At 52.6% G+C, this 27025-nt stretch overlaps 1 protein-coding gene across 3 annotated transcripts in view; it reads left to right on the forward strand.

Annotated features, from left to right (window-relative positions):
* The first annotated feature begins 540 nt into the window (after positions 1–540).
* The window catches only part of Gpr137b (G protein-coupled receptor 137B), a 40577-nt gene continuing 14092 nt past the window's right edge, over positions 541–27025 (forward strand). For 2 of the 3 annotated variants that reach the window (XM_078023093.1, XM_078023094.1), the window contains exons 1-3: positions 541–1127; positions 18386–18435; positions 26598–26820. In XM_078023093.1, the coding sequence (XP_077879219.1) occupies positions 714–1127; positions 18386–18435; positions 26598–26820 (687 nt within the window). In that variant the 5' untranslated portion in view covers positions 541–713. The remainder of the gene's footprint in view (positions 1128–18385; positions 18436–26597; positions 26821–27025) is intronic. The other variant, XM_005320354.4, reaches the window with a different exon arrangement.

Raw genomic sequence — 27025 nt, forward strand, 5'->3', positions numbered from 1 at the left:
TGTGCGGCCCGGGTTCGACAAAGATGTGTCCGCCGAAAACTAAAAAATAAATATTAAAAAATTCTCTCTCTCTCTCCCCCCTTCTCCTCTTTAAAAAAAAAAAAAGAAAGAAAGAAAGAAAAAGAAAAGAGCCCAGCTCGCGTCCAGGCGCCGAGAGCCGCCCTGCGCAGGCACCGGCCGCTCCCTCCTCCGGAGGATTTGAAGGTCCTCAGACACCAGCCCTGACTCTGGCGTTCCTGGATTTGGAGTGGACATCTCCCAGACGCTGTCGGTGCGCGGCCTCAGAGCCCTAGTTTTGTGTCTGCTTTTAAACGAAAATAGAAGTGCAAACAGGTTGTCATCCGCCGAGAGCGCGGACTGGAGTTCGGACCCACCCTCGGCTGGGCGGGGCGACCGGCGGACCTGCGGCGAAGGTGGGCGGCGGCCCGGGCGCAGGTGGGCGGCGGGCGGGGACCTGCAGGTGGGCGGCGGGCCGGGCCAGCGGCGCCCCGGAGGCGCGGGCGCGCAGTGCGGAGCGGAGGGCGGGCCGGGCCGCGGAGCCGTGCGCGGGCGCGCGGGCCTGGGGGCGCGGCGCTGCCAATCGCAGACAAAGGCCGCCCAGGGAATCATGTGGTGCGGCGGGAGGAAGTGCGGCTTGTTTTCTTTCCTCCGGCCTCGGGGCTGCGGCTCAGCGCGATGCGCCGAGACCCCCGCGGGGGCGGCGGCGAGCCCCGATGAGGCCCGAGCGCCCCCGGCCGCGCCGCAGCGCCCCCGGCCCGATGGAGGCGCCGCCCTGGGACCCCGCGCGCAACGGCTCATTGCCGCCCACGCTGACCCCGGCCGTGCCCCCCTATGTGAAGCTCGGCCTCACGGTGGTCTACACCGTGTTCTACGCGCTGCTCTTCGTGTTCATTTACGCGCAGCTCTGGCTGGTGCTGCGCTACCGTCACAAGCGGCTCAGCTACCAGAGCGTCTTCCTCTTCCTCTGCCTCTTCTGGGCCTCGCTGCGGACGGTCCTGTTCTCCTTCTACTTCAGAGACTTCGTGGCGGCCAACTCGCTGAGCCCCTTCGTCTTCTGGCTGCTCTACTGCTTCCCCGTGTGCCTGCAGTTCTTCACCCTCACGCTGATGAACCTCTACTTCACGCAGGTGAGTCGCGGGACGCGGCCCCGCGCCGCCCGGATCTCACCTGGTGGAGCTGCCTGGATGGAGGAATGCTCCGGTTCTGGGGTCTCTGAGTCTGTCTTGCCTCCTTCTCCTGAGTAATTCCGCAAGGAGACGGAAGACAGGGCTGGGGCCGCGGGTCCCTCGCCCCCTTGGTCTGCACCACTTCGTGGGCACCTGGGCGCCTCTGCGCTCCGTGCCAAGCTGCATCTTCTGCATGCATCAGATTTGGTACCGATGGAGGGTGCCCCCGAGGAAGCTCGAACTCTACTGCCCCTCCAGCCATCTGCCTAAGCCTAAGGCACTGAAGCCCGGCCTGAGAAGGTTATCTGCATATTGGCCCCACTTTGAGGCCGGACACTACCTTTTTTAAGTAATGGCTGGGTGGACCAGGTTTGGTTTTGATGAGGTGTTTGTTTTGAACCTCAGGATTAGGAGCCCTACTGAAGTGCGACTTACTAACTCATTCCACAGGATTGCCTAACAGCAGTCTGGGGTCACACCCAGCTCCCCAGCTGCGGCAGGAGGTCAGGCTTGCTGTCTGAGCTCATTTGAAAGGCCCCAAGAAAAAAGCCATAAAAGTTAACCGGAGCTCTGTTACAGGAGCAGGATTCATTTTATGAGGCATATTGTTAAAAAACTAATAGGTTGCATGTGAACTCATTTGGCTGCTGGTTTACCTGTTGGCTTAATGAAAGTATGGTAATTAATGTAAACACTTTGCAAGTACAATGCCCAGCTTGCACGAGGGTTTAACAGTGCCACCACCATCCTCATTATCTCTATTCCCATTAGCTGTTCCAAGTATGAAAATGTCCATTCTCACCAGGACTCTGCCCAAGGGAGAGGCTCCAATTGTGTCATCTGGCGAGGGTAATTTAAGAGCTGTCTCCTGGGCAGCTTGCAGGCATCCCATGCCTTTTAACAGCATCTCTTTCTCAAAATAAAATGACACTGAATTTAAAAAGAAAGAAAAATAATTGCTCTGGTGTAGTGGGAGGCACCGGCTGAAATGTTGGAGGAAATATTTTGGCTTAAAATGGCAGATGTGACATTTAGTAGACGTTACATTCAGTGGATCTAGCTGAGAACCTTTTTTATTTTTTATTTTTTTGTAGTTATAGATGGACATAATGCCTTTATTTTATTTGTTTATTTTTATGTGGTGCTAGGGATCGAACCCAGTGCCTCATCCATTCTAGGCAAGTGCTCTGCCACTGGGCTACAGTCCCAGCCTCTGAGAGCGTTCTTATGTGTCTGGTGTATCAGCATATTTTCCAGTCCAGGTAGTAGTGGTATTGTCTGTCCAAATACTCCTTTTTAATATATATATATATATATATATATATATATATATATATATATTCTTTTTATATAAATATATATATATATATATAAAATATTCTTTGGTTGTCAGTGATATGTGGTGCTGAGAATCGAACTCAGTGCCTTACACATGCTAGGTAAGTATCCTCCACTGAACCACCCCCTAGCTCCCCAAGTACTACTTTTAAACTTGCAAATTGATTCAGGCAGTTGGCTACATTGCAAACACTGGCCTTTGTAATTGGATCAAAATTGGGTGGTGCCAGAAAGATGCAAAAGGTAAGTTGGTGTTCCCTCAAGAACCGATAACAGTATCACACATTGAGATCCCCACTCCTGACCCTTTGGGAAGAAGGAAAACGTGAGGAACTGCCATGGGTCTGTGGTAATCATATGCAAATCCTGAACTTAGAGCCGGATCCGGGCCTGGGCGGCACATTTTCTGCACTGTCTGCTGGTTGGTGAGTAAATGCTGAGCAAAGGAAAAAATGACCAGGCAGACAGAGCCACTCTGGCCAGGAGGCCCAAAGGCATGGCCCTTGTCTTCTTTATGTTTCCCAGACAGGCAGATGTCATAGCAAAGGTCGTTTTCCTGAGGGTTCAGGGAGGCTGGCAAGAGTAGGTGGCACTTAGGGCCGCATCTCGGACCCTGGCAGGCAGAACCATTCCTGGCTCAAAGAAAAGAACGCTGGAACTTCCGGGGTGGAGAGTGGCATTAAGAGGCTGGCCTTGTGACGCCAGCCCAACAGTGCCTGTGCTTTCCTGCTGTCCCCACACACTTACTGCCCTATACAGCATTCTTAGCCAGTGGCAGTACCTAAATGGGGAGCTTTAGGAATTACTGCTCTGGAGCTCCATCTCAGACCAAGTAAATCTGCTTTGGGATGGGAATGGCGTGCATGGCGCTGTTCTAAGCAGATTGTCTTCATGCTTCACAACAGCCCTCTGAACAAGCCCCACATTGTCCATTTTACAGACGAGTTAAATGACTCAGCCGGGATTTACACCCACATCTGTGAAATTGACAAGTAAGGCCTGCCTTTATGATGGATTTTTAAATCTCTTAGGATGGAAAATATACCCAGACTAAATGCAAACACCTGTTCTCCAGGACCTTAAGATTTAGGGAGATACAATATATATTCAGCACAAATAAGTAGGGATTCAGTCGCATTTGGAGTGATAGAGACTATACATTTGGCACAGTTAAGTGGTGGTTCCGAGGCAGTTGGGCTAATACAAGTATACATGTGGCAGTTAAGTCATGATTCAAGGGATGGCAGGAGTGGAATTTGAAGCCCTGGGGAACTCCAGCAGGTCCTGAGTCTTCAGAGTGGTGGGTTCTGAGGCAGGAGATGGGCTGGGAAGGGAGCAGTGTGGCGGAGGTTTGGAATTGGAAATGAAGCGGAAGCAGGGTCCAAGGGGGTGGAGGAACCTTTTGCCAGGACACTTTCTCATCTTACTTAACCTCTCCACTGAGGGCACTGTTACCCTTCCCTGAAGCTCAGAGATGAGACCACTTATCTCCAGTGCCCTGCAGCCTGCTGTGAGGTGGATGGGTGTGGAGTCGTCTTCTCCCACACCCTGCATCCCTGAGATGCCTCTGTGCCTCGTTCATGCACTGCCCATCTTTCAGCACCCGCCCCACCTGCCTATAGTCCACTCCGTACGGTAGCCCGATCACTGAGCAGGCCCACTTTACTTTTTCCCAAAAAATTCCTGTTTTTAAACTCTCCCTGGTTAACCTCTTAGGCACACCTGTAGGTTATTAAATCTTCATGTCCAACTTAAATCTCTTCTCCACCCCAGTCCAGGGCAGGCCTGGCTTCAGCTCTGGGGCTTGGAGAGCAGGGAGTATCTGGTGCTGTTAACCGGAGGGGACAGCCCCTGCATCTTCTGTGGTAGTTGTCTTGTGGCTTAGCCTGTCCACCCCTGGATAGACTGCGCCCTAGCTTGCCCTTGCCGTGTCTCCATGGTGGGCTTCAACTTCACCCTGACCCCTCTGCTGTCTCCCTTCTGTCCAGTCCCTTTTCCAGGAGGGCAGCCATGTGACTTTGGGCCCCCTTTTTAACCTTTCTTTTTTCGTGAAGCCATGGGGCTACTGCAGCCTCTCTACCACTCAGCTGCACAGGTGACAGGTATTCACCAGCGTCTTCTCCTGGGCCCACCTCTCTTGCTCCCTCTCTCTCCCTCCTAGGAACCCTCTTACCCGCTGAAATCCCAGGTGGAAGCAGGCACCACCAGGTCCTTGTGCCCACAGACCTGTGGGGCCCAGGCTCTGCCAGGCCTCCCTCCCCCACCCCTTTGCTCTGATGCCTACCCTGCTAGGCCTGCAGGTTCCAGCTTGGTAGGTGCTTATCCAGGCTCCCTTGGTGACCCAGGATGAGGTGCTCTCTGCCAAGAGACTGCTGAGCACCCTTTCCTGTCTCTGCTCTTCTCCTAATAAGCCTGGGTGTTGAGGAGGCAGCCAGTGGCAGGACTGGTCTGCGGACTCTCTGCAGGCCCTCAGGGTGCAGCAGGGGTATGTGGCTCAAAGATTCTGAGCTCTTTTGGGACATGGAGCATTAAGGACCTGTTGTATCCAGCAGCAGGCCCTGGTGCCAACTCTGGGCTCAGCTGAGCCTGACGCAGTCCCCCCTGGGGAGGTCGCAGGACCAGGTGTGCCTGAGGCCTCGTGCTGTGCCAGGACTTGGATCCCCTTTTCCACAGGGGCATCAGAGTGGGACAGGATCCTCAAAATCAAGGTGTGTGGGGTCTCTGCTCACGAGGCTTCATGGCCTCTCCCACCAGACCTTAGGGAGACACTTGGAAGCAAAGGGGGCAGCTGCTGGGCAGGGGAGGTATGCCTGCAGAGCGGGTGTGGAGGGTGGCGGAGTGGCAGCAGGCTTTGCAACACCTCTGCTTCCCTGCGTTCGGTCAGATGGAACGGGCCCAGCCTCCCTCAGTCCTGTCCTAGGACAAATTCCTGCCATTTGCTGTGCAGTGGTTGGAGGCAGGAAATGGAGAGGTGACCCTCTCAGTGGCAGAGAGGTGCTATGATAAGGGACATGCTCCTCGTGCCTCAGGGCCAATCTGTTGGGGTCTGGGTGTCCTGGTCTCTGCTGGGACTTTGACAGGATTCCACTTGGCTGGAGCAGGGATGCTTTGTTAGTCATGTGCTCCTGTGGGCTGGTACCGGGAACCCCTGGGGCACCGAGCTCATAGGGAACTGGAGGCTCATGGTAGGAGTCTTAGTTTCGTGGAGGCTGCTAGGAGCTAAGCATGGGCATGGGCCAGCAAGGGCTTGTGAATCAAGAGGTAGCTCTGTAACTGGAGAGGTGGGGAACCTGTGCTGGGTTCAGGTCTGTACGGACTTCCAAGGCTGCTACTGTACCAGGGCAGCGGGAACCACAGTGTTTGTTCTGCGGGTTGGAGAGGCTCAAGGAGACGCTGTGTGGATTGGAGCTCTTTGCTTTCCTTCTCCTGCAGTACAGAACTCAGCTGATCTTGTCCCAACACTCCTGAGCCAGGCTCTTGCTTGGATGCCCTGGTCTGCACCAGCCCACCACACTGGCAGAATGACTTTCACCTCCAAGTCGCTGCTGTCCTGTTTGCTGAGTGGTGGTGACTCTTGGCACACCCTTGGGGAGGGTATGATGAGCTGGCAATCCTGGCTGCCACTTCAGCATCCCCTGTGCCTTCACACAGCATGCTGCTCACTCTGTTGATGGAAACGAGGAGGCAACTCGCATTTAACCAGGGACTATGCCTCCACCCCCACTCCCAGAAAGGGACGCAGTGACTTTAGGAATAAGAGGCTTTTACTGTGGCCCCTGGAAGTCAGTCTGGTCAAGTACCTGTCATGTGCCAAGCCCTGTGCTGGGCACCGGGAAGAGGAAGGCCTCGCAGCCTCTGGGTGATCATGAAGAAGTATGATGCTTGGGAAGCAACAGGGCTTGCAGGCCCCCAGGGGTCTCATTGCAGAGTTGGGACCACATACTGACACAGGGCAGAGACTATGCTTCACCTGGCCTTTAGCACCATACCCAGGCTCTGGCCTAGCACTGGCTGCCTGTGGTCACTGTGTGTTCCTGGGTGTGTACCTGTGCGTCTGAGTGTGTGTGGTTAGTGGTAGGAAGGGTTCTGCCAACTCTGCAGGTCTGTATGAATACCTGTGTGTGTCTGTGTACCTGTACATACCTGTGTGTGTGTGTGTGTGTGTGTGTGTGCACGCATGTGCAGGCTGTGTTCGTCTCCTCACCCTGTACTCCGCCTCTGTGAAGGAGCTTTGTGACTGCAGCCCAGGTCCCCCGGCCTCTCCTCTTCACCAGCTCCTTATTCTCTGTTGGTTGTTCTGCTTGGGTGCCTCAGGGCAATCCCCTGACAGCTGAGGGGGGCTCGTTTCTTTCATACCAGGAACATTTGCAGCGCATCAGCAATCCAGCCCTCTTGGCCTCCGCTCCAGCGGAGGCTGGGCCGCTGTCACCTGGAGCTCCCTGCAGTGGTTCCCCTCATCTTAGGTGTTGCAGAGTCTGCTATGTTTTTCCCTCCCCTAGCTTTCCACCCTCAGACAAGCAGCGGCAGGGACAGACCCCTGTCCTCAGCACCATTGTCCAGGTGAGTTTAGGAGTCTGGCTCCTGTCATGTCTGACAGCAGACGCTGTCACTAGGCTGTCTCTCCCAGCAGCTGCTCAGCTCTGATGTGATAGGGAATTGAGGGCAGGGGTGGGGCAGTAAGGGAGGACTGACCAGAGAAGACCATCACTGCGAGGGTCGTGGGGTTTGGGAACAGCCCAACCATGGCGTCCCAAGAGCTGCTTTCACCATCCGGCCCTGGTGACCTTGTGTTTCCGTGGGAGAAGGAAGCCTTTTTCTGGCTGAATGCCCGTTGGTCCTGACCTGCCAGTGGCCGATTCTTTCAGGACGGGAATAGTCATGGCAAACAATTCGAGCAGTACCTGGACACAGGCCTTAACAGAGGCCCGCAAAGGCTCCCTCAGTGTCTTTTTAAATTTGTCTTGCTGCTGGAGTTTAGCATCGTAACCTGCAAGGACAGATGGAGCCTGAGAGGTTTCCCTCCACCAGGGAGTTGGTTCCCTGAGCTCCGCCAGCTCTAGGCCTGGGAGCCACATGTGGTCTGTGCATGTGCTTTTTTCTCTCTTTTTAAAATAACCTTTAAAGGCTATTCTTAGCTCACACTTTGAAGCTGGAATTAGCTGGGGGCTGTAGTTTCCTGGCCCCGGGTTACCACAAACCTGTGTGTTTTTCCAAGATCCCTGCCGCCTTACTCTGTAATTTTTCTGGGCAAGTCATTCAGACAAGTCAGAAGCAGGTTCTGGCTCCTCCCTGGTTTGAGGGAGTATCATTCACCACCTCTCAGTACCAGCCCACCGGGGACCAAGCTTCTGACATATGAACTTGGGGGACCCATGACGTCCAGCCTGGGCACCCATGAAGCGGTCACTCCCTCCCTTCCTCCCCGCCGCCTCTGGCAGTCACCAGTCTGCCCTCTGCCCTGGTTTGACCTGTTCTGGAGAGTTCACAAGATCATACAGGTCCTTTTGTGCCTGACTTCTTCGCTTAGCACATGGTTTTGAGGTTCATCCCGTGGTAGCGCGTGGCACATCCTTCCTTTTTAAGGCCTTTTGTTCCATGGCGGCTGGACAGCGGGGTGTTCCATTGCTGCCCCTGGGTGTCGTGTCGGCCACGCTGTGCACAGAGTCAAGCTTGAGAGTGGTTCCTGCCTCTGTGGAACTTGGCTCTGAGAGGGGAGGACAGACTTTGTGTAGATAGTTTCTCCCTTGTGCAGCAGCTGATGTCACTCAGCTATGGCCCCTTTGGAGGTGACTCCAGATGTGGGGTGTGGGGTGTTGGGAGCTGTATGCATTCCTTCACCTTCACTATTCTCCCTGAGGACACTCATTCAGAACAACATCAGTGGCTTTGATGTTATTTAAGTATAAGTCAGATCCATGTGCAGTAAATTTTGTTATGATTAAAAAAAAATATCTCACTTCAGGAAAATGAAATAAAAATATTTCCAAAACTAGATATCCACCAAGAGAGGCTGGCTCTGTGCTGGGGAACAGGGCTTGGTCAGAGCTGCTGCCTATAGCTTGGGTCTTTGGGAGTCTACCCCATTACCCTGGCCCTGCTCCCAGCAGCCATTTATTGGATGCTGCTGAATTGGGGCATCTTCTGACAGAGCTGGGTGACAGGTCAGCTCCCTGCTGGTCTCCGGTTGTGTATGGGAAGCCATAAGGCTGTTCTTCCTGCACCTGCTATAGGTAGGTTGGAGCCTGGGCCCTGCACGTGTGTGTTCAGGGCAGCTTCTGGGTTCAGACCACCCTGAGGATGAAGAGTGGTGCAGATGATTTCTGCTTCTTTTCTGGGTTCAAGCACGGCACAGGAGGTCCCTCTTCTGTGACAACCTGTCACAGAGTGCATTCTCCTGCTTAGGGTCAGCCATCCTCAGTTCTTTCCTTGTTCCTGATTGAGGGTGGGCTTGTCCTTCACCCTCCTGACCATTGACCCTTACAGCCCTGCCCAGGGTCCCATAGTGAGTTGGGGGCAGCACTGGGAGCAGCCCTAGGTCTGGTCCCAGGTGAGAGTCACGCTCCACTGCACCATGTGGCTTCTCCCCCCAGGGGTTCCTGTGGCCCTCCTCCCAGTGGAAGGACACAGAAGCATCATCTAACACTGCAGTGTGTCCAGCAAGGGAAAGCCTCTCTGGGAAAACCTTCCATTCTGAAGCAGGTGGTTCTGTGGGCTGGGGGTAGGTTGGGCATTTTCACTGTTGACTTTGCGTAACGTGCCCTCCAGGGTCGGGGGGCTCCTCTGCTGGATGGGTAGAGCCTGCATGGCACTGCCACCTTAGAAGCCAGGCTGCAGGGAAACCCGTGTGGTCCCTAGGCAGCGGACACAGGCGCCCTCTGCAAGGCACTGTAAGGAATATTTGTACTCACCTTGTCTCACAGAGAGACACCCAGACACAAGCCCAGAGAGGTCAGCAGTTCACTTCGGGCCTCAGAGAATGTTCATGGACTTGACCAGGCTCGTCCCTGGGGCCTGGCTCTCAGTGGACAAGATGACACAGAAAAGCAGGGACACTGGGGGCCAGTGTTTGGTGTGTTTAGGTTCATGTGGAGAGTCACACTTCCCAAGAGCCTGAGCCCCTGTCCCCTGTGGGCCGCCTGCCTGTGGGTGACTTACCAGCATGGGGACCAAGTGCCCCGCCAGCCCTGTGGGGCAGCCAGATTGTGCTAGTGCTGTTGGATGGGCTCAAGGCTCTGTGAGGTGGGGAGCTGGGTTGAGGAACTGGAGAGAGGGGAGTCCTTTAGGAAGGGAGGCTGCAAGCGGAGATGGCCTCTGTCTGTGAAGGTGAAGGCCCTTGGCTGTCACTAAGCATTTATTGGAATGTTTTCTGAGTATCAAGAGTGGAGTGTCCAGTTGTGAGGCTGACCTCCTGTCTCCTGGGGCACATGTGCACACACACAGTTGCACACACGCACAGACGCATAGGAGTGGTATGTGACAGGTCAGTGGAACAGCACCCTGGAGCTCTCGGGATCAGAGAAGGCTGAGAATACCCCGGGGCGCTCTGGGGTTTGCAGAGTGCAGATGGAGGAAGCTTGCCCCATGTGGGGTTCTGGGTTCTGAGTCAGCACAGGGCTGACAGTGAGCAGGCCTCCCCTTGGGCTCAGAGTGGGGAACTGACCCATGAAGACCAGGGCCTGGGCCTGGCTGGCCCCACACAGACGGGGCATACGGGGGCTGCCCCAGCATGCTCCTTGTCTTTTAATGGGGTTCTGTGGCTTCAAGAACCAAAGGTGTCTCTGGGTTGGTTGATCTTCAGAACTCTCTTTGAGGAAGTTAAGAGGAGGAAAATGGTTTGACACAAATGCCCTTTGTACACACCAACACTGATTCCAGTTGAAGTGATGCTAGTGGAATCGAAGGCCCTTCCTCGTGTCTGTGCACAGGGGGAGGCTGTGTGAGGGCCAGCCTGTGGGAGAGACTGGGGCCAGTGGGTTTGTATTTGGCCATGTGTACCTGGGTCCACCCAGACTCGGTGGACTAAAGGGCATTATTTCTTCACCCAGTGAGAACCAGAGTCCAGGCTGGGCAGTGCCCCTTCCCTCACAGTGGGGTCTTCTTCGTTTCTTAGCTCACTGGATAGAGGATCGTCCCATCCCCATGGTCACCCACATTCCAGACGGGGAGCCAGGGAAGAGGAAGGGCAGAAACCACATTTTCTGGAAGGTGTAGTGTCCCCAGAAATCCTTCGCAGACTTCTGCTGAGTCTCACTGTGCAGAAAGGGGCATCCTGGGAAGGATGCACTCAGCCACATGACCTGTGGCCCTGAATGGGGGGGCTCTGCTGCAATGGTAGGAAGGAGAGAAGGGGTGTTGGGAGGTCAAGCCACGGTGCCTGCCACACAGCCACTAGTTACAGCATGCCCAGAGCAAGACCCCATCTCCAAGGCCGACATGGCGAGGACCTGCACAGGGCAGTTGCAAGTTTGCTGGTGACCAGCATTTCCCATCACTAGCTGCATTCAGAGAAGAAAACAAAGGGGACATACCACACAATCCCTTAATTTTTTTCTTCCTTTGCAATAGCTTCCTGGAATTCTAGCAGCCGGCTGGTGGCCAATTGCTGTTGACTTCACTGGGGGCTGGTTTACGTTGGTCGCCAGGCCCCAGGTGGGCTAAGTTGGTTAGCTTATGAATCTCTCTTGGTTGATTCCTCCCTATCATGCGCCGCTGTTTCTGGTCTCCAGAGGATTTCATTAGTTACCTCTCTTCTTGTTCAGTTGCTTTAATGTGAGCAGAAAGATTAGTTTTTGCCCTGGAGTCTCCCTTGAGAATCCTCTAGGTGTCCCCAGGGTGGGTACAGGGTAGGGAACATGGGTGTCCTTACCTCCCAGCCCCAGCTGCCCTGTAAACCCCGACCAGCTTCCCCTGTGGGGCTGTGTGCCCAGCGAAGCCTCGGGGGCCGGTCACACTGGTGCTGCGGACACAGGAGTGTGCGTGGGTAGCATGCTTGCCCCGTCCTCAGCCCCCAGACCCACAGCCTGCATCAGACCTTTGGAAGGAAAGAAAAACAACTCTCAGCAGCCTTGCCCTCGCTTCTTGGAGAGGCCGCCTCCTGGTCTTCAGGGAAGCCTGCAGAAGGGGAGAGTCCTCCATCTGGATCTGAGGGACCCTGGCTGTCCTGCCCCCTGCTCTGCTGAACGAGGCCCTCCCTGCATGTGGGAACAGTCTGGGGCAGCTGACTCGTGACTGGCGCCCGGGAGACTGTGGCCTCAGGGCTTGCCCAATTTCCCCAGTGTATTAGGAAGTGGGCAGCACAGAGTCACCAAGAGCAGGTGCTGAGTGTGTCTGTTCCTCACCTTTCTGAGCGTAAGGGTTCCTTTTATGTCAAGAAAGCTCCAGCGATCTCAGACTCGTAGTTGCGCATTGAGAACATGGTTTGGGAACGTGTGAGGACAGAGAGTCCTAGCAGCCGCAGCATAGGGACAACAAACAGAGGAATTGTCAGGGGCGGGTGTTTGTCTAAGTGCTCTACGTGGTTAATTCACCTCAGTATCTCCAAAGCCCATGAAGTGGGTGCTGTTATTCGTCTCCTGTACAGATGAGGTAGGTACTTGAGGCACAGAAAGGTGTGGTGACTATCCCATGCCCACTCAGCTGGTTGAGCCAGGATTTGAGCCCACGCAAGGCAGCTCTGCTGGAGGTGGATACGCAGCAGTGGCCAGTTGAGACCGTGGCCAACACTGTGGCCTGGTGAAGATGCGTGAGCCAGAGTCCTGTGTTTCAACAGAGACACGTTCCAGTTGCAATCCAGGGGGGATTGTGGGTCTCCTGGTACCTCTATGAGCAGGGTAGAGCCATGCAGGACGTCCTGAAGGTCATTTGAGTGACACACCTAGTAACAGATAAGGCTGCTGGGTATAAAGCTACCAAAGCTAGGTGACTACTGTGATGACCCGGGAGAGCACAGAGCCCAGTGGGGCTTGGCCAGGGTGCCTGTGCCATTTCTGTTTTTAACAACAAAGCAGTGGGTACCTCAAGGTTGGTGAAGCTGAGTGGTGGACACACCAGGGTCAGCAATGATTCTTTTTGGTATACATGAAATATTGTAATAAAATGCTTACGGGGCTGGAGCGAGTCTCGGGGTAGAGCACTTGTGTAGGATGTGCCAGGTCCTGGGTTCCATTCTAGTACCAAGAAAAACAAGTCATCAATATGTGACATTTTCAAAGGAGTTTGCATTTATACATTTTAAAACTGAGAGAGAAACTGTTTCTTTGGCCTTGAGCTTACTTGGCGCATGCAGTTTCAGATCCCCCTCATTACTCGAGGGTCTCTCTGGGGGCCTCAGCCTGCTGGCAGGACCACAAGCCCCCGGGTCAGGGTGTGAAGCTTGTGGAGGGTGAGGGATTCACAGTGCCCTGTGTCTGTCCTTTTCTGCGGGTAGCATTTCAGGAGGTGGGTCGCAGAAGAGGTGCCTCCAAGGAGGTTGCATTGGGGTTTACAAAGCAGAGTGGCCACACTGAGGGCCACTGGCAAGCCTGGCAGTACAGTGCTTCATTTAGTTGCACTGCCTCTGGGGACAGCAGAGGGCTCTTGGGTTGGGTTTCATTGGATGCACAAGGGACACTGTCATACCCACAAAGAATAACGTGGGACAGATCTGCCAGCAGCAGCCAATGCAACATTAGAATGATTGTGAGATGGCAAATGACACTTGTAGTCATGGGAAACATGGCGGCAGGAGTTCGGAGGGGGTGCCGGTCGGCAGGTCGGCATGGAGCAGGCCATGATGTATGGGTCAGGAGGAGGGCTCAATGGCTGCAGGCCTTTCTGCTTCCGCAGGAGCAGACATATTAGCAGCGGTGCCCTGGGTGCCCTTGTCCTCTGCAAGGGCCTGGTAAAGGGCATGGGGCTACTACTGGGGCCCAGGGCCACCACAGTGGGGATGAGGAGGCCAGCTTGTAACCACAGGGGTTCCCACGTTCCCTCTTCCAGCAGCCACCAGAGAAGCCAGGTCAGGCTACCATCACAGGCCTGCTGAGTCCCGCCGGGGTTCTAGGTGGGACTTTAAAAAGCAGAGACCGTGATGCTAAAAGCACAGGGAGCTTGCTAAGGGCAGGCGAAATGCTATGTCTACAGGACACCCGTGAGAGCTGCAGCTCACCTTGTCCTCCAGCTCTGCTTCCGCCCCTCCTCTGTCCCTGTCGCTGCCATAGGCAACCCCTGAGAAGCCTGGTATGTTCAGAACTGTGCAGACTTCCTGGGACTGGAGGGAAGGCAGGACCCTGCACACTCACTGGCCATTCCTATCAAGTCTCCATTAAGCCACCGGGAACCTGCAGCGTGACCTCGCCCCCCAGTACTCTCCACCCTCTCCAGGGGGCCCTCGGTGGGCCCTGCCTCTGCCTGATTCACCCTCCTTGGGTCCCACTTGGGTCACCCAGGCTTAGGAACGAGGACCCTGCACCCCTGAGTGACGTCTTGCCTGTCACAGCACACATGTTTGAGGAGTAGCTGTGTCTGGAGTTGACTCACTGCTCCCACTTCCTCCCCTGCTTCAGTGGCCGTGAACTTCCCCAGGGCCCTCCTTCGCTCCCCAGAGTGGGTGGAATATTATCCTGCCTCACCTCCTGCAGATCGTCCCCACCCAGCAGAGAGGCCACTGCGACTGAGGGGGCCTGCTGGACTTCCTCTCTAGGCCTTTTATTTTTAGCAGCTTCATTGAGATAGAAGTCCTACTGAGACTGTATTTATGGAGATTACAGCTACCACCACAATCAATTTTAGAAATTTTTTCATCATCCCCAAAAGAATCCTGTACCCAATAGTGGTCACTCCCCAACTCCCCGACCCCTGGGCCTAGGCAGCCTCTGATCTACCGTGTCTCTGGTTTGCTTTTTTTTTTTTTTTTTTAATATTTATTTATTTTTTAGTTATTTGTGGACACAACATCTTTGTTTGTATGTGGTGCTGGAGGATCGAACCTGGGCCGCACACATGCCAGGCGAGCGCGCTACTGCTTGAGCCACATCCCCAGCCCCTCTGGTTTGCTTTTAAACACACACCTGTGTTCACCTTCTCAGTCATAGTGCTGGCCATTTGCTCTGGTCCCCAATCCTGACCCCCTCTCCTTCTGTAGTGATGTTAGTTTTCTGCTGAGTCCTCAGCATCTCTTACCTAGGGACCCACACACTCCTGGCCTGGCTTCAGGCTGCCACCTCCTGGGGCCACCTACCTGCTTGTCCCGTGCATTCCTCTTGGAGACTGACAATATACTAGCATTTAAAAGGTTCTGAGAATTCCTGGAGGGAAACAAGTGTTTTCCTACTGATTTCTAAAATTGGTCACGTGACATTATGTTCAATAACATTTGTGGTTAATTTCTAATTCTGTTGGAATAGCTTGAGAAACAGAGGGTAAATTCTTACAAGTGGAATTTATTAGGACAAAGCATATGAATGTTTGTAAGACTCAAAGACTGCACGGAATTCTTGGTGACCATCCTAGGAAACTCTTTCACTGAGATCTAGAAAGGGATAGGGCTGCAGGGGCCAGGGACTGAGGGAAGTGAGGAAATGCTTTCTCTGTAAAGGAGTGGGGGAGGGACGGTGGTGGCAGGCGGAGGACAGGTGGGCCTCACTGCCAATGGGCCCCTCTGCCTATTTGCAGCTCTTGGCTGGGGATGCCATTCTGCAGGTCCCAGGCAAGAGACACAGCATTGCCCAACGAGTGGGAATGAGCAGAGACCCCAGAGTAGCCATGGATGAACCCTAATCCACCCAGACCCCTTCTCTGTCTCTCCTGTGACAAGAGCTACATCTGCAGCAGGTGCCAAGAAGCAGAGAAGGGCCGATGTAGCAGCCCAGATTGAGCCCATGACCTGCAAGTCCGGTCTCTGCTCTGACCAGGTGAGGCTGGAGCCTCCGGGGTCCTCTGTTGCAATGATCTATGTGTCTGGCTCCTGCCTCTCCAGGAGCGCCCCAAGCCCGCTGAAGGTAGGGCTTGTCACATCCTCTTCCCTCGTTCCCAATGGCACTTTGTACAGAGTTGAATCCCCAGGTCCGTGCTCCCAGGCTGTGCCCTGGCTAAGGCTGCCACTCGCTTGGAGACCCCACAGGGTGACACAGTTGCAGTGCAGCTGTGTCAGGTGTTGGGCAGAGTAGACAGAGTGAGTCCCCTGACTCCAATGAGTCCCACAATCGGGGCACACAATCTGAAAAGAAAGTTGTATATTTTTATGACAAGGTCGAATTTTAAAAAAGATAGTGTAGCTGCTTCTCCTGTCATTAAAAACAAGATCCTAAGTACTAACAGGAGGCCTCGTGGAATTGTAAGGATCATTGTTAAATTTTGTAACAGAATTTTCGAGTCAGTATTAATCAGTTCCTTGCTCCTAAGTGAGGCTGTAACTTACTGTGGGCGGCAGGGACGTACCAAAGGTCATGAGCCTGGTCCCCCTCCCATGGCAGGTGGTCAGGACTCAGGCAGGGACACTGACCTGTAGTGCCACGACCAGAGCCCCAAAGATCTCAGTGTATTTATGGGTGAACTCCCTTACTTACTTCCAAAAGGAGTTTAGGATTGTGACAAGGCTTCTGTCAGAAACCACAGCATCCCTCCAGGTAGCTGGCAGACTCACCTGCTGGGGAGGTGGAGATGGGGAGCCGCCTGACTGAAACCTGTGGGAACACCTGTAACCACCCCCTCAGCGACTCTTTGGCCCGGAGTCCTTCCTGGTGGCACATTCCTGGAAGTTCAAGGTGACACGTAGTATGGATGGGGGCTGGCTGCAGCAGTGTGTTCCCCGTGTCCCGCTTCTCACCTCACATGTTGACACTACTGCTCTGACTTACGGGGGGTGGCCACCCCGCCATTTTAGAAGGTTTTACGTTTGAATCACCACCAGTCAGAATGTTCTAGTGATCCACAGCTCCACAGTGTATTACGTCAGGAAGCTCGTTCTCTCTGGGGTCAGCATCTCCCCAGTAGTCCTGGGCCGGCAATGTCAGAACTACGTGGAGAACTTAGTGAACTTGAGATCCCTGGGCCTCTTCCTGGCCCTCTGGACTGGGATCTCCAAAAGGGGACCTGGGACTTGGTTTTTCAAAAGTTCCCCAGGGAATTCCTCTGTATATGAAATTCTGAGAAATGCTGAGAAAGTCATCAGAAGAATGTTTTCTAGAAGCTTCCTAAGGATGCCTCACATATCAGCCCACAGTCTCTCTGAATCCTCAGGCACCCAAGGTCCACTAAAGGTTTCCTGGGGTTCCCCTCAGATACCCGTCCAGCAAACCAGCTCCCACTTCCTCCTTAGACAAGGGACAACTGTACTCAATTGTTCCCACTGTGGTTCCAGGGTTGCCTGTGCCTCCTACACACGAGAGCCCAAGCTTCTGCTGGACACTTTTTCTTTGGCCTCAGGTGATATGCATCAGTCCCTTAGACAAATACTGCAGGGACTGAGCAGATCCTGAGAGGAGTGCCGTGTGCAGAGGGCGGGCGCATGTCACCAGGGTATTCCCAGGAGGGTGATGCAGGTTAAGGGGTGATGGGGCTCCTGGGAACATTGTGGCATAGGGCTGCAAGAGAAAAGGCCCAGAGGTCAAGGGCAGGTTTAGAAAGTCCATATGGAACAGTTTGCTTAGAAGTAGGGAATGGGTCCTTTTATTCCCCCATTTATTGAGCTGTATTTGACAAAAATCATGTAATTCAGGGTGTACAATGTGACGTGTTGACGTGTGTATCTATAGTGAATGATGCCCACAATCACGCTGATGGAGACTCTCATCATTGAACATGGTTACTCTCATTTTCTGCAGGGAGAACACTTGAGCTTTACCCTCCTAACAGATTTCAAGTATGTGACATGGTGCAGTTAACTGTTGCCACCAGGCTGGGTTAGGTCTCCAGGAATTGCTAATGTGGAGCTGGAGGACATCATGCTAAGTGAAACTAGCCAGACAAGTACTGCCCGTGCCACTGCTGTGTAGACTCTAAAAGATGAACTCATAGAAACAGAGCAGGAGGGTGGCTGGCAAGGGGGTGGGGAGATGTTGGTTGGAGGGTCCAGACCCTATGAAAGGTGGGTCTCCTGAGCTGCCGTGCGTGCGCATCTCTGGAGGGAGATCCTCACCTCTCCACTCTTGATTCCCCCCTTTTCCTCCCTCAGTGCACCCACCACCAGGGGTCCAGGGAGAGCTAGCCCGGGAGCTCGCATGCTTTTGCTCTGCCTGGCCCCCCAAAAGCCCGGTGAGGTTCGTCCATGAATGCAGTGGCAGCTGTGCCTGCCCTAGTGGGAGTGAGTAGGTTTCTGCTCCTGCCTCCCCTTCACCTGCTTCACAGCTCTGCCAAGCAGAATGCCACACCCATCATGCCCACATGCCAGCCACTGTGCCCGCATGCCAGCCATTGGGCAGGCTTCTGAAGCTCCTGAGAGTGTAAACTGCAGTATTTCTCTTAGAGAAAAACAGTCCAGTTCAATACTTCTGTACTCCAAGATGTTTTGTTATCTGACACTGCAAATGGGGAGATCTGGGTAGGTGGGCACATTTGAGCAATGCTAATTTGGTGCCAGTGAAAATTCTAGTGAAAAGGGTGGACTGTTGGTCTCAACCAAGAATGTCAAAGTAAGAGAAGCACTTGGTAGTAGATCAGTGCCACCTTCACTTTGGTTGTTCTTTTTAAATTATTCTAACCATTTTTAAATACCTTTACTTCAAACATTTAAAATTACAAGCACAACTTGAAAAATCGGTGTATATAACAGAAGTTCTCACGGAAGGTGGGCATCTATTTCAGGCAAGGTGTGCAGGCCTGGGTGTGCGGGCAGGCGGGTTCCAGGTGGTGGCGGCATTGTGTCAGCGTTGGTACACTACCCTCATTGTTTCCTGTCATTGCAGGTGATCTTCAAAGCCAAGTCTAAGTACTCTCCAGAATTACTCAAATACCGGTAAGTGCCCGGGACGTTTCCCTCCATGGCAGAAGATGAAAGCGCTGGTATGTGAAGCACTTGGTACCCCTCTGCGAGCCCTTGGAGTGATGCTGTGTAGTGACGTTTGCCTGGGAGATTGTCTCTCTTGCTCGTGAGAGTCAGCCTCTGAGTAAGGACTTTCCGGGGCTCACAGTGGGTGCACCTTGTTCAGCAAGAGCCTGGTGCCTTGCAGGGAGGAGGTAGTTGGGAACCCAGTAGATGCACACTGTCTAGGCCTGAGGGCCACTGGAGAGGCACAGGGCCTTCGCAGAAGGAAATGGGTTTCCTGTGGGTGCTAGTGCAGGGCCAGGTTCCCCTCCCACCCCACGCACCCCTGGTCAGGTGCCCTTGTGGCAGTGCCTCTTCTCTGCAGCTGCTGACGCTGGGCAGGCTCCATGTTTTCCAGAACCCCTCCTTCCCTTGCCCTGTCATTGTAACTTGCTGCCAGCCTCCTGCTGGGATTCATCCACATCCAGCAGAGAGATCCATGTTTGACCCTTCAGAACACAGAGAAGGGAGGATAGGTAAGAAGTGTTCACTGTGCTTATAAAGATGTCCTAAGTGACACAAAACTTTGCAGAATCAGAAAAGGCAGCATATGCCCCATGCCTGTAGTGTGGCACATCTCCATCCCAGGCTGCATGGGAAGAGGTGGCACCACATGCATTTCCTATGGACAGGGTCAGTAGCTTTCCCCAGATTTTTCAAAGATCTGCGACTCCCTAAAGCCAAGAGCCAGTGGCTTACAGAATAGTCAGAGTTGGCTGGAGGGGCAGTGGGAGAAAAGGCCTGTGGGAGGGCAGGGCCCAGGAGCACGTTTTGGAAAGGTGAGTCACCATCAGGATCAAGATGAAAAATTATTTTGTTACTTTAAAAATAAGCTAAAGTCATTTATTTAAATACAGTTGGTCCTCCCTATCCTTGGCTCCATGTCCATGGATTCAATCAATAGTGGATCAAAAAATTTTCAGAAAAAAATTATATTCCATCTGAACACATACAGACTTTCCCCCTTATCAACAGTCTAACGATTGTCTACATAGTGTTTATAGTGCATTATGTGTTAAAAGTTCTCCAGAGATGACTTAAACTGTGTGGCAGAAGTGCAGGTTCTGTGCAGATACCATGCCACTGCTATAGAAGGACTTGAGCAGCCATGGACTTTGGTAATCTTGAGGGTCCTGAGACTAGTTCCTGTGGATAGGGAGGGATATGTATGTAATCTGAATTATGTTGAGAGTTTAATGTAGTGTCTCTCAGTTTACATGCAAGGAAGTGACTTGAGAACATTCCTCTGAAGTTCACAATAGGCTGGGGCCAGCCGGAGCTGCCTTGTCTTGTTTCCCTCCCCCTCTCCTGAGCTCTCTGCACTGCTTTTTGGATAGTTCAGTTTTCATTTCCACCAGACTGCTCAACTGGAACTTCAGAACTCGCTGGGAAATGACAGTTGGTCCTGAAGAGGCTGAGCATCCCTAATCTGAAAACCCCAAGCCCCGCAAAATGCCCTCAAAATGAATTTTGAGCATCATAATGCCACAAGTGGAAAATTCCACACTTGATCTCAAGAAAGGGGTCACAGTGAAAATGTAGGCACGCTAAAAATGCTATGTGAAATTAACTTCATGCTCTGTATATAGCATATATGGATTTTTGTTTGTTTGTTTAGACTTGGGCTCCGACCCCAAGATATACATATGCAGATATTTGAAAATCTAGATGTGTGTAAAACCTGAGAATATTCAACCTGTTGTGAGTCCAAGGAGATGGTCCTCCCGCTTCTGAAGACAAATACAGATCAGTTGAGAGGACTAAAATAAGGAATGAGTGAAATCTGATGGAGAAGAATATATTCTGCCTGGATCAGGGAGCTGATTCCATCCTGGAAATGACTGGTTGAGGCTGGGTAATTAGGCGTCTCTCAGAAGTGGAATAGGAAAAAACTGGTTAGAGAGGAAATGGCTAGAAAAACTTTTGGGCTGGAGCACTGGGGCTGGGGTCCTGGGGCAGAGTATCTGCAGCAGGGCTGCAAACCCCGGGCTGTTCTCACTGGGAGGGGGACTTGCAGAGATGGAGGGAGAGATGGGAAGTAGGGGACTGTGGTGGGATCCAGACGTTAACTGTGAATGTTTGAGCCAGAGAAGGTGGAGGTTTTCTTGAAGCAGCAGGGAGAGGTTCAGTGGGAGAAGCCTGTTAACTCAGACCTATAATTGAGTTGCCAAGTATAATACGGTCCTAGGAGTTATTCACAATGGGGTGCAGTCTTTGTATCATCTGTTTAACTTCCCATTTCTCTTAAACTAGATGCCACTACAGACGTTTTAAGCCACTATTTGTTCCTGAGATGCTTTGTTCTGTGGCTTCTCAACAGGCTGGCTTCCCTAATTCAGTCATGACTCATCTGAGATGAAACATGAGCCATTAGTCTAGAACTGGTTCAGGCTTACCAACTCAAGCTGCTCCGGCAGCAGTTCTGTTTTTGAAGATAATTTATATCAACCCAGCCAAGAACCACTTTATTTCTTAGCCAAAAGCCCCCCTCTCCTAACACATGAGATGGCTCAGAGTTTTGCTGGGGTTGATGCCAACTTGATTCAGTTCTCCTCTTTCCCAGTCTCTCTGTTAATCTCTTTGGCTCAGAAAATGCAGAGCAGGGCATGGGAACATTCAAGAGTACTTTGATTTTTAAGGATTTTCAAGTGTTTTCTTTCCTCTTCTGATTTTGAATAAGTACAAAATGTAAGGAGCCTGGCTTTGCATTTCCCTTAAGAAATCTATGATATTAGGAGAGGAATTCAAACATCTGCAACCCATTGGTTTTTTTGGTCACCCCCCCTTCCTGGTAGAGGCAATGTCTGAGCTGGCGGTGCGCATGTCTGCCTCTCTGGGGCTAGTGGGTGGAGTGTCCTGAGCAGTGGCCACACATACCTCTCATGGCTTACCAGCCACACTGACTCTCCTGGTCTCACAGAATGATCCTCCCAGATGCTGGCTCATTTGATTCTCTTTTCCTTTCTTATTTTCTCTCATTTTGCCAGGGTGGGCTGTTTTTGGATTTCGAACTGTTTGCATAGACTTCACTGGCTGAGCATCCCTAATTCCAAAGTCAGAATTCTGAAATGCTCTGAAACTAAAAACGTTTTGAGGTATTGTTCGGTGCTCACAAAGTTTCTGATTTCAGAGCTGGGAGTGTGACTCGGTGGCAGAGTCCTTGCTTAGTATTTGTGGGGTCCTGGGGTGAATCCCAGGCACTGTAGAGAAAAAAAAGTTTCTGATTTCAGAGCCTTTGGGGTTTCAGGGTTTGGGGTTAGAGATGCTCAAATAGTATAAACATGTGAAAAGAAAGAAAACACACCTACCGAGCCCCTCCCCTAAATGTAAGCCTCCTGACTCTACAGCGATGCCCTGGGTAGCCTGTCACAGGTCCTGGTCTTCACGTGCAGTTCCCAGGACAGAGCTGTTCTCATACTTCCAGTTCTGCATTCTGACTTTTTAACTTACGTGAGATCATACATATTTTTTTCCAAATTCTTTCTAATCTCCCAACACAGCCTCTTTCTTCAAGTTGATAGCAGACTTCTGTATAGCAGGCTGCAAAACCTCCAGAGGCTCAGGGATAGGATTTGATAGAAATCAAGGGGAAGAAGGCTGCAAGCAGAACAGTCAGCTTGCTTGAGGATGGCAGGTGGGTGCTGCAGTCTGGCTGGGCAAAGTAACTGGGAGGTGACAAGCAACTTGAAGGTTGAAACGGGAACTGCTTTATTACGGAACAACAGTGGTATGTATACCTAACTGATAACACACAGCTTGACTCAATTAGCATCATCCAGATACAGCAATCGGCCAATAAGGAATCTCCACCATCTTAATGGCTCGGCGGCGTTGCCTCACAAACCACTCCTCCTGGCAAACTGCCAGGTGCCATCTTGACTTGATTTGTGATCCCCAACAGGTGGGGACACCCAGCCAGGTTGGGAGCTTGTCTGGAGGCATCCATAGACGACCTGCCTTGGTGACTGGTTAGGGTTGTTGAGGGCTGAGGTGAATTCTGGCCAGAGCTGGGAGGCAGCGTGGCAGCCGTGAAGCTGGCAAAGGAGGTGTAGATTGGAGAAGTGGGTGAAGAATCTGTAGACCTTGACCATGGCTTGTACAGAGGAGTGGGAATTGGAGATGACCTTCACAGTTCACAGCTCTGTGAAAAATCATGTTGCATCTCACAAAGGAGAAAACTCAGAGCATGTTAGGAACATCAGGAGCTGAGTCTAGGACACACTGGCATGAGGGACAGGGCCTCCTAATGGCAGGCCGTTGGGGCCTGAGTCTGCTTAGGGCAGAGGCAGAGCCTGAGATGAGATTTTTGAACTTGGTCATAGAAAAGTCGTGGTGGAAGTTGGAGAGCACTCCCAGGTCGCCTTCCTTAGGACAAGGAATGGGTGGGGTGCAGGGCTGCAGGAGGAGGGGAACCTAGGAAGGATGAGCAGGCCTCTGAATCCAGTGACCAGATGGCAGAGCTATTTACATGCTTGTGTCACAAGGGCCGGGGAGTGGGTGATAGCAGGAGGCGGCAAAGACTAGAGGCTGTCAATCTAACAAGGCAGACTGGGGTTGGTTGGGGAGGCCCTGAGAGTTGAACAAGAGAGAAAGCAGGGAAGGGAGGCTCTGGTCCCACTAAGTCCTCCAAGAAGCAAATCATCTCTGCAGAGAAGAGGAGAGGGCTGAGAGCTCAGAGTGGCCCAGAGACTCGTGTCATGTCACAGCTTCAGCTCAGGTGATGTCCTGCTCCACCTGCCTACCACACCACTTTCTCTCCTTGTGCACAGGCAGCGGGACAGGCAGGGGAGGAAGGAGTGGAGTGGAGGCTTGGTGGCTTGGTGTGGAAACCCAGATGGGAAAGGGAACACTGGGAGTAGCTGTGCCAATAGTGGGTGCCTCACGCAGTTGTGCCCAGCGATGCCGGGTAGCGCACCATGCCTGTTCTCCTTACCCTCTACCCTAGAGGTGTGTTCCCAGGGCACATTGATTTTTCAATAAAAGGGGAATAAGAATTTACATCTGTAATTTAATCATATAAAACCACAACTCTGAGGAGTCACATGGAAAGGTCCACGGCCAGTCTGTGCTTCCCCCGGGGCTGTGGCTGCCACTGGATGCCCTGTGTGTGGGACCCCCTTGCTGCGAGGGGGGTTCTCCACATCTGCAGTGTGTATTCTTCACAAAAGCACAGCAAAGCTCTGTGAAGCATGGAAAATGGCTTCCAGGAACAGAATGTAGATTGGTGACTCCAAGTGGCCCTGAGGTCCCTGTCCCTAGAATACACAATGGAGAACAGACAAAATCTGTAACAAGTCCCCATGAACCTGGCATTGCCCAGCATCCCATGGGCATCCTTTCAGAGATGGGTTTGGGCACCTGCCTTACTCCAGAGAGGAGGGAGGGGACTGGCCTGAGGTTGCACGTGTGTTGCCTCGTTTCCTGACTCTGACCCAGGACACACCACAGACTTCAGGAAGGGGACAGTGTCCCTGGGGTGAGAAGATCCTGGTGGAGACCTAGGAATGGGAAGCAGAGCCTTGTGGGCTGGGGCAGGCAGGAGCCGGGAGCACTCACATGCGGTGGCTCAGCCGTTTGGGGCTGGGTGCCTGGGTGCCTGGGAGGGTCCAGGTCCTTTGGGTGCCATAGTCTCGTTGGAGATGCTGGGTGCTGAGGAAACAGCAGGCTGTGGCAGAGGAGTGAGTGAATGGATTTGAAGGGCCTGATCACTGACCATGACCTGGAAAGGTACCTGTTCTTGGCACATCGCTAGTGTTTCCTTTTCCAAAGACATTTGTTCCTGCTTAAAAAGCCTCCAGTGCCTGGTGACCCACAGTGGAGTCACTGAGACTTCAGGAGACCCCAGGCACAGCACCAGGGGGCTCTGTTCACAGGGAAGCCCTGCTGGGGGTAGCAGCTCTCGCCATGCCTGAGTCCAGGTCTCTGAGTCCTGACTATGCTGCTTTCCTTGGCCAGGGGCCAGCACTTCCATCAGAGCTCCCCAGAGTGGAACTGCTTCTCTGGGTCTTGTCCCGGCTCTGCGCCATGCCACACATGGCTTCCTCAGACTCTAGAGCAGTCACCTCAATTGCTCCTCTGCTGCTCATCCTTGCATGTCCCCCGCACTGCTGCCCACACTACTTTGCTCTGCCATCCCCAACGGCCTGCCTGTGCCTCTCAGCCCACGGGTCTGCACACCTTGTCCCTGCCTGTGGGGCACACTCGGTCTGTGCTGTGGCACCTTCCCCAGCATCTGAGCGCAGGCCTGAAGAGGCACTTACAGTCCTTTCTCCCCTCCTGGGCAGATGTCATTCCTCCTGTCCTGTACTCCCTCAGCAAGAGACCCTCCAGCAGCTGTGGCAGCGTTTCCAGGAGATGCTCCGGAGGGCAGACCATGTTCAGAGGCCCAGCGTAAGGCATTTTGTATGAGTCCTTCTCCTTCCCTCTGGAAATGCATGCAGGGAGCCCCTGTCTCTCCTGCGGGCACAATGGGGTGGAGAATAGCCTGAGCCTGGGTGTCACTGAACTTGCTGCCTTAGGTAGGGGCAGGCACAGGCAGGTCATCGTCTTTCCTTTCGTTAGAAGCTGTGTGAGTCTGTGAGGCTCCAGCACAGGGAAGCAGATGTCTGAAATCATGGGTGTGTACAAGAGTGTGGGGGACTTGGCACAGCTCTGTGTGACCACTGCCAGGCTGAGGGCTGTGGCCTGTGGGAGCCAGGCAGGCTTAGCACTTTGGTAGAACCCAGGGTCTGAGTTCCATGAGAGACTTTGCTGGTAGGGAGTAAGTATTCCAAGTCCCTTTCACGTTGGTCCAAGTAAGTGGGGGTATCGTTTCACACTGTAGCTGCACGCAGGATGTAAGCCTGTGGCTGGGCACTGGCCTCAGCCTCTCTCCCCTGCCTCTGTACCTGTCTCCATCTATCTTCTCTCTCTCCCTGTCTCTGTCCCCCATCTGCCCTGTCATCAGTAATATCTGAAACTGGGCCTAGAATCCAGGATTCCCTCGTTCTGATCTGTGATGGCTTTTAAAGATGCCATCAATCCCTGTGTAGCCTCAAAAAATGGAGAGCTCTGTGTCCTCTGACTTGACTCATGGACATCCTCAAACCATTCCTATTCTGAGCTCGAGAGGCCAATCCTCATCTGCACACCTCCTGAGTGGGGTGCGGACAAGCTTGACTGCACACAGGTCTCGGGCACAGCGTGTTCTAAACTGAGTTTGAAAATGGCCCGGGAAACAGTTGTATCTGTCTAGCTATGGCACATTTTCAGTCACATTAATGGACTCCCTTGATGATTTAGGACCCTATTAATGACTTTTTGGGGGAACAAACTGCATTGTACAAATAACTACATCACACAAACAGCTGTACGTTAGTGTCTGTGGGGACTGCTTCAGGGACCTGACAGCCAAGTCCATGGACACTTATCTTTTATGACCCACACATGTCCTTCCAGTCATCTCTGGATTACTCAAGGTACCCAGACAATGTAAATGCTATGTATAGATGTCACACTAGTGATCACAAGAGAAAGATTCTGTACGTGTTCAGTAGAGACACACAAATTACCTGGATCTTCGTGTGATTGAGTCTGGGATGTGTACCCCGTGGCTAAGGAGGGCTGGCTTCCCTTCATCCTCATGAACAACCTGTGAAGTAGGGATCATGTGGTCTTATTTTCAGGTGAGGAAACTAAAGCTCAAAGAGGTTACAGTTTGCCTGATTTGCTCACAATTTGGTCTAACCATGCAGAATGTCCAGTGCTCACATTGGATCCCTGTCTCTGTGCTTGAGCTTTTGACTCTCAATATGCCCCCATCCTTGTACATGGGAGTGTTCTGGGGCCATTCACATGAGCCAGCCCGTACCTGAGAGCGCTCTCCTAGAGAGAGCTCTCCTTGTGACCTCTTAGAGATGGGGAATATCATGAAGGACCCTTAGGGGCAGAATTTGTGATTAGTCTGTCATTTGTATCTGGAAATGTCTGTGGCCAAGAGTCTGAGCTCGTTGTTATCTTTGGAGCATTAACTAAAACACATGAAGACTTACTTCCCTCTGACATGTACAGCATGCAGGACCTGATGCCTTCAGTTTCCCTCTTGTTCTTTCCAGGTTGCCCCTCTACCTGGCCTCACTCTTCATTAGTCTCGTTTTCCTGTTGGTGAATTTAACCTGCGCTGTGCTGGTGAAGACTGGCAACTGGGAGAGGAAGGTCATCGTCTCTGTGCGAGTAACCATCAATGACACGCTCTTCGTGCTGTGTGCTGTGTCTCTCTCCATCTGTCTCTACAAAATCTCTAAGATGTCCTTAGCCAACATTTACCTGGAGTCGAAGGTAGGGTGGGAATGTGGTCAAGATTCCTCTCATGAAATCTGTTCTAAAAGTAGTTTCCTGGTTCGCAAACAGGACACAACACAAATCATTTTTTTTTCACACCTGTCCTCTTGCAAATGATTAACCACACAGTGGTCTCCAGACAGGGGAGTGGGAGTTCACTGAACTTTGTAGGCAGGAAGTGCTCCGTGCCAGATGGCTCAGT

The sequence above is a fragment of the Ictidomys tridecemlineatus genome, chromosome 10, assembly GCF_052094955.1.
Source record: "Ictidomys tridecemlineatus isolate mIctTri1 chromosome 10, mIctTri1.hap1, whole genome shotgun sequence".
Lineage (NCBI taxonomy): Eukaryota > Metazoa > Chordata > Mammalia > Rodentia > Sciuridae > Ictidomys > Ictidomys tridecemlineatus.